Source organism: Prosopis cineraria, unplaced genomic scaffold (genome assembly GCF_029017545.1).
Source record: "Prosopis cineraria cultivar Desert tree isolate PC_DT_omini unplaced genomic scaffold, ASM2901754v1 PC5, whole genome shotgun sequence".
NCBI classification, from domain to species: Eukaryota; Viridiplantae; Streptophyta; class Magnoliopsida; order Fabales; family Fabaceae; genus Prosopis; species Prosopis cineraria.
In genome coordinates, this window is record NW_026555336.1 from 1,230,118 (window position 1) to 1,243,136 (window position 13,019).

The 13,019-nt window shown below is 31.5% G+C and overlaps 1 protein-coding gene across 1 annotated transcript; it reads left to right on the forward strand.

Annotated features, from left to right (window-relative positions):
* The first annotated feature begins 5,588 nt into the window (after window positions 1-5,588).
* Window positions 5,589-11,220, forward strand: LOC129311548 (3-epi-6-deoxocathasterone 23-monooxygenase CYP90C1-like). Its single transcript, XM_054953887.1, has 8 exons — window positions 5,589-5,939; window positions 7,247-7,571; window positions 8,514-8,663; window positions 8,756-9,022; window positions 10,151-10,240; window positions 10,329-10,407; window positions 10,520-10,626; window positions 10,709-11,220. The coding sequence occupies exons 1-8, from the start codon at window positions 5,701-5,703 to the stop codon at window positions 10,931-10,933; spliced, it is 1,482 nt and encodes a 493-aa protein (XP_054809862.1). The 5' UTR covers window positions 5,589-5,700; the 3' UTR covers window positions 10,934-11,220.
* Window positions 11,221-13,019: the final 1,799 nt, after the last annotated feature.

The following is a 13,019-nucleotide window of genomic DNA, read 5'->3' on the forward strand; positions in this document are numbered from 1 at the left end:
AGTGAATAGTGGTCATTTTATGGAAGTACTATTCAAGAATTGTAAAATCTTGCAATGCATATTCTTAGCTAAACTTCTTCTTCTGGTTGTGAGAGAAATTCAAGTTTGTTTGAACTCATCCATACCAAAAGAAAAAATAGATTGGAACATCAAAGACTTAATGATTTAGTCTTTACAAACTACAATTTATGATTGAAGCATAGGTAAAAATGGAAGTTATGAATGTTTTTAATAAATAAGAATTCTATTACTATTTTATGGTAGTTATATACTTATATTTGATTTCTTTGATCTCACTAAAGGAGCCAATTGAAGAAAAAGACAAGTTTTGATCCTATTGATTATGAATCTATTGACAAATTGGACTTTTAGATTGCTGAAGAAGAATAAGAGCTAGCTCCAAAGTTTGATGCTGATGATGTCATTAATTTGGAAAGTGTTATACATAATGAAAATGTCGTAGCTTCATCAACTTTTGAGAGAGAGAATGAAGGTTCATAGTTACTAATATTTCTATATTATATAATATATAATTATTTTTTACACATAATAATCAATGTTAATTCTTGTTATTAATAGGTGAAAAAGGTATGAATATTCCAGAGCATCCACATTTGAATGATGATGTTGGAAGTGGTTTTGATTTCTCTCAATCATCTCCTAATGTTTCAATTCCTACTCTTGGAGATTTGAATGAAATTAATAAAGATTTTGGTGTTGATTATTATTAATTTTAGACTTTTTAATAATTGAAGGATTGTAAGGATAAATATTTTAAATGTTATGTTTTTATTGATGTTTTGATAATTGTGTTAGACTTGTATGTGAAATTGTATAAGATATTAAGTCTTGGAGAATTTATTTTTATTTAAATTATATTATTTTATTTTGTCTGGTTTGAATCCAGGTTGACTCTTGATTCAACCTCGGTTGAACCTTTAACCCCTGACTCTTGTGTTTTCAATACCTTGGTCATTATTCATGTATAAATAATTTTCAATAAATTCAATAAAGCACAGCTCAGTGTTTCCCTTTACTTTAGTGGCAAATTATCAATCAGATTTTCTTATTTAGTTCATGGAATTAAAAAATTGAATCATATTGATTATGACTTATAAATCAATATTTTCAGAACCAGACCGGACATTTAACCAAAAAAGTCAGCGGTTCACAGTTCACATGGTTCAATCGGGTTGGACCAATGGTCTAATCGGTAACGTAATAATTAAATTAAAAAAAGTATATATGTATATATGTATATAATAATTTAAATATAAGAAATATATATGAAATTACTATTTAACTTGAAAAAATCAAATAATTATCATGACTTAACAAGCCACATGATACAATATAATATCAAATGATTAAAAAATTAATCATTTTTTAAAAAAAATTGATGAAAAATAAAAAAAAAATTTTTTTGAATAGTCCAGTTTTTAAAAACAGGATTCGGTTCCCGGTCCGACCGCCAGTTCAAAACGGCTCAACCCGACTCAACTCCTAAAATGACTTTTTCTTATGAATCAGACCGAAAACTAGACCAATCGATGGTCGAATTGGTTCAACCGTCCGATCCGGTTCAATTTTAAAAACATTGTTATAAATATAGAGATTTAATTAATATAAAGCATTAAAATATATTGAATGGATAGTGAGGATATGTGCGTTGATACATGGATGAACTTTTAGAGGGAAAAAAAGGCAGTGGCTTTTGTGAAAAGGAAAAATAAAAGCCTATAATATTTTTCTTTCTCATTATAGAATATAGATCTCACTTGATACATCGGGTAAGATACCAAAATGATTGTGAAAATGTTTTCCATTCCATAATGATTGTAAAATGTTTGATATACATGAAATATACTGTATACCTGAATTAGTTTTTGATGTCGACTGAATAACTTATAAAATTCAATGCCTTTTGTCATATTATAATTTTCACACTCCATATATTTTTAAACCAATATGAGAAGAGATAAATTTATTTTTCAAAAAAAAAACAAATTTTGTTATAAGAAATTCTTTTAGTTTTAAAAAAAATATGACTATTCAACAGCAAATCTTATCTTAGTAGGTGGAAAAATACTTAAATAGACCGGATGTTTATATCATTTATAATCTGTCCAATTAAAATGTTTCAAATAATCTAAAAAAGAATGTTGTGTGGCATTTTTAAATTGATTTTATTCTTATACCATAATCCACATTTAATTTCTTGCTTTTTATCTCTCTATTATTATTAATATTATAATCAATTTATATTCAATGACATTCAAATATCATATTTTTATTAAACAAATTATAAATGACGTTATACACTCGATTTACTTAAGAATTTCTCTCATAGGTGAAGTTTGCTATATAAATTGCACAATCCCATTGTACTACCACTAACCAAGCTTTTATAGGGGGAAATACAACTGTTAATCCAGAAAAAAAATAAATGAATTTTAATTTCTATCGACAAAATAGGCTGAATTTACATTTTGATCTTAATTTGGAAGGAATTTTTTTTAGCAATATGTATATATGGTGCGCTGGTTTTGACTCAATTAGAGTGAAAAGATAAATATCAATACATCGATATTTTTCTCGGTACAACTGCATTATGAAACATTAAATTATTTCAATGAAACATATTACACATTCCATATGTCGTCTTCCTAGACCCCAGTAATTACTGTTGGAAATTATGAAATATTATTAATTACAATATGCTTTTAAACTTTGCTCACCCACTTTCGTCCAAAAATGTTTTAAAATAAGTTTGATTTGGCAGACATAAAATGTAGTGGAGGATCAAAACTGGGGAAAAAAAAATTAACTGGAGTAATGTATCCATATACCATGTCTTAAACAAATTAGGAAGTTTGGCAAAAAAAAAAAAAACACAAATTAGGAAGTATGTGGATGAGAATCAAATATATATTCACATGCACTAATTCAAAAAGAAGTTATCTGTCATCGCTACCTCTAATAATTAAATTTAACTTTTAAAATCAAATCTTAATCAAATCACTTCCCCAATTTATCCTATTATAACACTAACACATATGTTTAGGTTCAATATAATATAGACAATTAAAATTTTCTGGTTTAAACATTTTAAATTGCAAAAAAGCTAAATAAAAATAAAAAATACTTTGTTATAAAATGTTCACTTGCCAAATATTTAATGCAAAAAAAAAAAAAAACGTAGAGCAATAAGACGTGTACGTGTGTTTGCGTAACCAGTAGCTGATTAATGATGTTCAACCAACAAATTTTATTTTTGGGGCTATTTTCAGTTTGATGTATTTATCCTGATAATGCTTTTTTCCAATAGGATTTTTTTCCCCGCTGGAAATTAATCATTGCAATGAAATGGTGAGAAGGTTTGTCATAAAATTAACCATGCAGACAAAGCTGAAAGAGAAGCTAAAATATGGTTTTTAATGTACTGAAAATTGAACCGATTAAAATATCAATTTAATGATCAAATTTCAACGTTATATTTGAATCGTGATCAACTAATCATAAATAAAATATATTATTAAAGTAATTAATATGATAATTTATTAATTTAATTGGATCGATTGACTCAGGTAATTTTTCTTTCACAGAGAAATCATGTAGGAGGTAGGGTCCAGCACGTAATATATGCATACAGAGAATAGAGAAGTTTTTTTTTTTTCCTTGGTTTTTTTCGTCGGCCAGAATAGACATTATACAGAATAGGCTTGCAGGATCCGGGCGGGAGTGGGTCCGGTCCGTAAACTCTGCGCCCATATTTTAAACTTTTGTAATGGGCAGAAATTACCTGCGCTTTTTTAACATAATAATTCATTTCTTTTGAACTTTAATCACATCATTAAATTTGGTCGAGCAGTTTAAACGGAATGACGATGCCAGGAAAACATAACGAGAAAATAAATATATTATTTATAAAAAATAAGAATATTCAACCTTATATCCGTCCCATTCGATCCAGTTCTGTCTTAATCATATTAAAACAGGTATTTTCTCATAAAAAATTAAGATAGGACTTTGCGAGATGAAACGAGACACGGAATTGCTCTTGAGATGTCTCTTTTCGTCATGAATATTATAAATAGTTATATATTATTTTTTATTTTAAATATATATATATTAATTATATTAATTAATTTATACTTATACTAATTACAATTTCAAGCAATTCCTATTCGAAATTAAAATTTTTTTATGTTGCAAATTTGAATAATATAAAGTAAACAAGATGATATCTTTTTTTACAATATATTAATTATATTAATATAATTTATTTTTATATCTATTTATTTAATAATTTTTATTTACATCATTTTTCTTGTTTTATGTTTGAAAGAGCGGCTAGTTTAACATATTTCAACTAAAGAAAAACAAAACAACAATTACTTGATATTATGCCTGGCTTATCTGTTGCTATCGTTTTTGTATAAATTACTTATAATTATTATCACAATGTGTTATGCTTCATGTGTACTTGATTTTAAATTGTACACTTATAATTATGATTGATGTAATTCCATAACTAACTTTAAATTGTGGTGATTTATCATTTTATGTGCTCATGTTGTTTTAATTTTAAACTTAATAAATTATGTAATTTAAAATTTTAATAAATATTGTTATCTAAGTTTTTCTTTCATATTGTTTGCTTTATCAAAAGGGCAGGATGTTTCGATCTTGTCCCGATTCCTAATGAAAATGAACAACTTTCAAAATAAAATGTGACACGAGATTAGTGGCAAAGTTGAGATCCTGGGTCAGGAGGGGCAATGACAGAGTTATGATTTTCAATAAAAAGAAGACATTTTCATTTCTTCTAAATCAATTATTTCTCTTTTTTTCTTTCTTTATTCTCTATTCAGCTTTTAATTATAAATTCGTAAGTGCAGTAAGTTAGTGAAAAACATCCACCAAATTTATTCTTGAGTTTTAAATTTTTATTATTTATTATTGTTCTTTTTTAACTAGTCCTTGAGTAATATTTAGGACGAGGAGCGAATTTATTTAATTATATTAGATTTTTTTTATTTTAAAAAAATTAATAAATAATATTAGTATTTAGATACAGTAAAATTGTGGGCTAATATTCATAAGGCTAAGTTAAAATTTTAAATAAATTTTGACTAAAAAAATAAAATTAAAATGGGTCTAAATTTTAAAATATAAAAGTAAGAAGGTACAAAGTATAACAAGTAAAAGCTATAAATTACAAAGTATAAAAACATATCATTTTTTTCAAGTGAGGGGGCATATGCGCCCCTTCAATTACATGTGACTTTGTTACTATATGAGATAAAAATTCAATTCAAATCATCCGGTCCCATCATGTCCTATGAATATCCCAGATTGGGAGAACTGAATTTTTCAATTTAAGAAATAAATTAAAAATGTTTTTTAAAATAAAAAAAAAATATGCAACAGAATGCAGAAGAGTACGTAACAGTGACTTATGTGGACGGTTTATGAAAACCGACACAGATAATCAATTATTTTGGTCGAAACGACAGATAAAAATAGAAGCAAATTTAGAATATAGGGGTGGGTATATAGTTGAGCAAGTGTATACAAGGTAGGTTTGTTTGGAGGAAAACAGAGATAGGGACGGTGGTTGTTAAAACGGAAGAGGGAAAGCTGAAGTTTTGGGAAATAAATAAGGGAAGGGGCGTGCAGACCTCATTGAGGCTCCCGATGCTCCACCCTCAATACACACTCATGCTGCTCTCTCCCAATCTCCTCCAATGCCTCATCCCGGCCCTCTGTGCTGTCCTGTGGCTGCTCTGTCGCCTCCGCCAGCGTCGCAAGCCCTCCCACTCCAACTCTCCTCCTGGTTCCTCCGGCTGGCCCCTCCTCGGCGAGACTCTTCATTTCCTCGCCTCCGCCTACGCTTCTTCCGGACCTCTCTCCTTCATGGACCGCCGCTCCTCCCTGTATGTCTCTTCTCTCTCTCTCTCTTTTCTTTTCCTTTTCTCTGCTTTCCTCCCGCCTTTGATCCAACCATCAGCTTCCTCTTCCTTTTTTTTCCCCTTTTTAGCTGTCATACAGATCATCACTGGCCGCACACTTTTGTCTTCCTGGTCCATAACTAATTTCGCATCGCACCGCCAAGATCTTCCGTTCAATTACAATTTTCCTCTGATTTTATCTGTAAATATTGCAGTACACCTTCATTTTTCTGGACCACGAATTTATCGCATAATTTTTCCTACATGAGCAATATACACCTGCATATTTGAAAAGCAAACTCCATGGTCCATCACTTCATCTGTCAAATTTTTATCATCATACACATCCATACATGCATATATCAATATCATATTAATTTGGTTTCCCATGTGATATTCCATTTCCTCATTTATGAAAAAATTCACTTATAATATTGGTTTTTTTCAACTTTCTCAGGAAGCGGGCCGCTTCCAATTCTTTTTTTTTTTTTTTCAAGGATATGTAGTATAAATATTAAATTAATGAACGAGAGAGCCATGCATGAATATAAGTTCTTAGTCACTTAATTGGATTTTAAAATTAATAAACATATGGCTATGAATATTAATTTTCACATAATTCTGAAATAATTTTCGGACAATCAAACAATAAAAGGAAACTGAATTCTTCGTTTCTCTAACCTCTTCCGAGAATATATTTTGAAAGTACGAATTACAGGTTTCATTTTAAACTGTAAGAATATGCTGCCATCACGAGGCTTGATTCAATATGAGCTATGGTTCACATGGGGTGGGTGTAACTAGTATAAAAACGCCTTGGAGGGCAGAAGGAACTTGAAGCTGATTCAAAAAATGATCGAGAGGTAGAGGGGGAATTAATAGCAGTAATCGAAACATTAATAGAATAGGTAGAAGCATTTAACACGTACGCTCGTGATTCAATAAATATGGAGTACATTGGGTGTTGCGGTTAGAGAGAAGCATTACCAGACCATAACCGAGGAAGTAAAAGCAGAAAAAAGGCTGCTCCTGCAGTCACTAGGCAGACCTTAGACTTGGCAACTCTGGTTGCTTCTGCAGACCTGTAACTGTATATACTTCCGCAGTCACAAGAGCCAACTTTTCCTTTAGTACTCTTGCTCTTGCATTATTTAATGATGGCATTGAAATATATATATATATAGAGAGAGAGAGATATATATATATATATATATATACTTTACACACTCCGTGTGCATCCTATCCTATGTATATTTATATAGAGTGATGCTGGAAGTAGTAGTACATTGCAGGTATGGGAGGGTGTTCAGGACGAACATACTGGGAAGTGAGGTGATAGTATCGACAGATGCGGAGGTGAACAAGGTGATATTGCAGAACCAGGGGAACGTGTTCGTGCCGGCATATCCCAAGTCCATTAGAGAGCTGATGGGAGAACACTCCATTCTGCAGATGAATGGCAACCTTCACAGGAAGGTCCATTCCCTCATTGCAGGATTCCTCCGATCCCCACTCCTTAAATCTCGAATCACCGCAGACATTCAACGCTCTGTCACCCATTGCTTAGCTTCTTGGAATCACCAACCATTAATATACGTTCAAGATGAAGTCAAAAAGGTCTCTCTCTCTGTCATTACTGTACCAGTAATCACTATTCTTTCTCGTTCCATCCACAGAATGAGTTGGGAAAATTTGCTTGACCTATTTATAAATTATTTTATTAAATTTTTATCAAAAATTTTTTTATTTAACTTTTTATTGAATGATAAAGAAAAAAAATATATTATTAAAAAAAATTTATATACTTAAACTTATATATTTAAGATGCTTATATCCAATTAAAATAAGACATATGAATCTTTTGAAAATTATTTTTTTATAATAAATTATTGTTATTAATTAAATTAATATATTAAAATCTACATATCATAGTTTAATTTGATGTAAGTATATTAAGTATATAAAGTTAAGTATATAAGTCTTGTTGTATTATTGAAATATGTATATTTAATAAGAACAAAGTTTAAAAATTAACTTTTTATACAAAATTAATAAATTTTAAGATTTTTCTTTATTTTATAAAATATATCAGAAGTGATTTAGTAATAAAAGGAGTAATTATTTCTCCCCACAATGATTCCCCTAATACGTATTCCCCAACCTCACCTTCTTCAATTTTAGTTTCATTCTCATCCTTTGCAACTTTTGGTAATATTCATCCGTCCCATCCATGATCCATCACTTAGCTTTCATGAAATTTAAACTTTTGATGACGTCCTGTGCTATTAATCTGTGCTCTTTTACTAGAAAATACATAATTGAAGTGGAAAATAAATAATGTAAGAAAAGTCAATTATATATGTGGGTGTGTAAAAATTAAAAGCATGAATTATTTATATTATTTAGAATATTATATATGATGACACATAATTAATAATACTAATAAAATTAAATATTAGTGACTGAATGAAAAAAGAGAGGAATTAATAATAAAATGAAGTTAAAAATCTTTTGAATTATGAAAATGGAAGAATTATTTATGATATGTGGGGTTGGCAGATTACATTTACAATTCTGGTGAGAATTCTGATGAGCATGGGTCCGGGAGAAGAGTTGGAGGCGTTGAAGAGAGAGTTCGAAGAATACATAAAAGGCTTGATATGCATGCCCATCAAGTTTCCGGGAACAAGACTGTACAAATCTCTGAAGGTAAAGTGTGGGAAGAGTGATGATGAGAGGTAGCGTATATAGGAGGAGGAGCGAGTTTTAATTAATAACGTGAATGGTGGGCGGGCATGCAGGCGAAGGAGAGAATGATGAAGACGGTGAGGAAGATAGTGGAGGAGAGGAAGATGGCAACGGAGAAGGAGAAGGAGAAGGGAGCAGCGAGAGATGCGGTGGACGTGCTCTTAGGGGACAACGGTGAAGATGGAAACTTGCTATCGGTGGAGGCAATAAGCGGCAATATCATAGAGATGATGATCCCGGGCGAAGAGACCCTCCCAACGGCTATGACCATGGCCCTCCAATTTCTATCTCACTCTCCTCCCGCTCTCTCCTCCTTGCTGGTCGGTACTTTTCAATACTTTCCTCCTAATTTTTATTTATTTCTTTTAATTAGTCATATGCATGTTAAGGGGTGGGATGGCCCAGGCCCAGCATGAGGAGGAAAGGGTTTGACCTCTCTCTCGAAGTGAAAGGAAGGGGCACCACTTTTATGATCACTATCCTACGATTTTGGATTGAACGGCTCAGAGTTAAGCCCATCCAATTAACTTACCGCCACTCCCAGACGCCATCCCTCTCCTTTCCTTTTTCTTTTCTGTTTTCAATCATTATTATTTTGCTGTTGGCCCAAAAAACTAATCAACGTCATTATATCAGTATATGGATAATTAATTTATATTAAATACATTCATCAAATAATAAATAATATACCTTATCCTTCACATTTGATGTATTTTTATGGCCAAAGACCCCGTATTACTTTTGTTTAAAACAATTTCATCTTCTTCTAAAATGATGCCCGCACAGCCGCACCGATGCTTATCCATCCTTTCATGATTTTTATATGAAATATAAAAATATTATTTCTTTTAATTCTTGGAGATTTACAGTACCTACGAGTCAAGGAAATATTTTTTTCCCATTTGTTTTAAAATTTGCGTTGTATTTAATTTCTTGCCGACTTTTGCGGGTTTTCGGAAATTTCAAATTCCCTTTTCCTGCGTCTTAAATTGTTCAAGTCATTTTTCGGCCGTCTGTTTTTGTTGTCATCTTTTCTGATTGAGTGCTGCCCTACTTTCTTGGTGGCAAAAACTGCAAGACAAGTTGTTGTGATTCAAAGAAAAAACAAGAACTCGTGTAAAACTTGAAATCCTTCACTCCACTCGAAAGCTGAACTGAGATACTAGTGGGCACTAATCGGGTCACTTTCACATGAGCCGACAATGAAAGCTGGAAAATGCTGTACATTTCATTTCCAGCATTCCTTGCAGCACCAGTACACAAGTACATTTCCATATTTACGCAACATGTGTGTGGCAATTTTCAACCCAATCCACGGAAAATTCAGACCATGGCATCCATTATTATTTATCATTAATCGCGGTCTCAGTATTCTTCATCTACATATCCGAGTTGGAAGTAATCAATTCACCCTGACTTTTCTCGATCGGCTTTATGTTGATTGGCAGGAGGAAAACATGGAACTGAAGAGGCAGAAGGCAGATCGCGGTGATGATTATGACTGGAATGATTACATGTCCCTGCCATTCACTCAAAATGTGAGTCTCTCTGGAGAAAAAGAATTAAGCATGGTTTTCAACATAAATTAAATGATCGGGACTATTAATTAATTGATGCCATCATCAGGTGATAAGTGAAACTCTAAGACTGGCGAATATTGTGAATGCCATCTGGAGAAAAGCAACCAAGGATGTAGAAATTAAAGGTGAGTCATATGCATACATGTGTATACACTATATATATATATATATATATATAAGGAATGATAATGTATGTGGGTGCGTGAAAGTGAAGACTGTGGGTTGCGTGATATTCAGGATACGTAATTCGGAAGGGGAATTGTGTGGTGGCATCTCTAATGTCAGTTCACATGGACGGAAGGATATATGAAAAGCCATACGAGTTCAATCCTTGGAGATGGGAGGTACGTGAGCGTGATAAAAGCCAGGTAATATAAATATGATGAAAAATGATAATGAGATTAATGTAACGTGTAGAAGGAGCAGAGGATGGAAGGGAGAAGGAAGAACAAGTACGAGTACAGTCCGTTCGGAGGAGGGCAGAGGCTGTGTCCGGGGCTGGAAGTGTCGAGGCTGGAGCTGTCCATATTTCTGCACCAGGTGGTGACCACCTACACGTGGCATGCCCTGCCCGATCACATCTGCTACTTCCCCACGGTGAAGATGAGCAGGAAGCTGCCAATCAGCGTGAAGCCTCTGGTGTATAATTGAGGGAGGTACGTTAGGCATAGCGTCACATCCGCCACCCAAAAAGGTAATGAATGCATGTGCTGCTTCCTTTCTCTTCAATTCACTGCTCCTCATCTCCGTCATATAACAATACCCCCTCGTACATATCCATCCATCAATGAGTACTTGTATGTGCCTCTTGTACTTCCTCCCATTCCTTCTTTGCGTCATTGCGTGTTCCTTGTGCCTCGTATTGTATTTGGCCCCATTCTCCATCTTGGAAATTCTCTTCTCTGTGTTTATTAAATGTGAGTGTGACTGTGAGTCTAGACACTATATGTATATATGCGTGTGTGTGTGTAAGGCTACATAGGCAAAAAGCGGACCGTAACTGTGTGTTTATAATTATATATAACACGTGAGCTTTAGAATCGGATCCTTGATGTGAACGTGAATTGTGAGCCGTCAATTCAGTCAAAACATAATCTATATATATATATATATATATATCAATTGTTTAGATATGATTTTGATTTTTGAGTGAGAGGAATATTTTCTAACGTCTTTCTTTCTTTATATGTAAGGAAAAAAAATGCAAATTTGATCCTGTAATTTTATACTTTTGTATGACTTACTTTTATAAAATATTTCTTCACTCCTTTAATCTTAATATTATTGGTTTCTTTTTTTTCCCTGATTATTATTAGTTTCGAATGATACTTTTTTTGTGTGTCAAACATTAATATTTTAAAATTTTAACTTAATATATCAGTATATCGGAATGTTTTTTCAACATTTAAAATTTTAATGTTGGCATTGTTCATAAAACTAATGGTATTAAGCCTAGAGAAATAAAAAGACATTTTATAAAACTAAAGGATCAAAATAAAACATTGTATAAAATTAAAAAAAATACTGATACATTTTCGCTTTGAATTTTGCTACAAGTGCAAATATGGTATTAACATGACTGCACAAGAGACTTCTGAAAAGGGAAGTTAATCTGTTTTTATAAGTTCATTCCATGAATTTCGTTCTATTTCTGTTGAAACTAATCGTCATAATTCTCATACAATATACAAGGACAAGAAACTTATTTTTAATTATTTTAAAAAACTATTTTGAGTAGCTCTTGAAAATAAGTTTATGCAATAGATAAGAGAGATTGTTTTAAAGAGATATGATATACAAAAATATCATAAAATTTTAAAAATAATATAATAAAAATGATTTTTATAAAACTAAAATCAAGAAAGATATTATCAAATTTAAAAATAACTAATTAATCATTACCTTTTGTTATGGAAACCAAATATAAAACAATATCCAATCTTTATAAAATAAATTTCTTTTTATAAAATTTTTAAATTACTTAAAAATTACTTACTTTTTAAATTTAAAAAAATGGGTCCTAAATCTAGTCAATATAAATGAAAAATCAAAATTATCAAATATAATTCTTTATACGAAAAACAGTAAAAAAATTCTAAAATGATTTATAGAGTTGAATTGGAATGGAAGCGTATCAATTCTCCCAGACCATGAGGCTTGGTGCATTCAATTTGGACATGGGCCCAAAAATGTATAAATCTGGGGCATTACATACTCGGGCCTCAGTTGTTTTGCATCAGTACACACAAACTATCATAAAGCCCAATGTTTTACACTTTCCATCTCTCTTCGGGTACCTCCTTCAGCTTCTTGCTTTTGATGTTGCTGCTATCACATCTCCCAAAACACTGAGAATCCAGCCCCGCGTTAGTGCATTTTTGTTGGAAATGCAGAATGCCGTGCCTTTGATTTTTTTTCTTTTTCTTTTTCTGACTTCGGTGCTTTGATTCCGATCCTCACTTTTTTAATGCGTCTTATTCGTTCAAAGATGCTTGCACCATGGATGCATCTCTTTTAAAAGAAAAAAAAAATTACAAAACAAGTGAATACAGAAGGGAAAACTAAGATCATGTTTATTAATGAAATGAATTAAAAAAATTAAGATAAAAATAAACTCAATCACTTTTTCCTCATGATAAATATAATAAAATTTATTAGTATATATTATAAATGTAAGAATCATTATACCTTTTAAAAATTTTATAAATTATGATTTCTAATCTCATGAATTAAATTA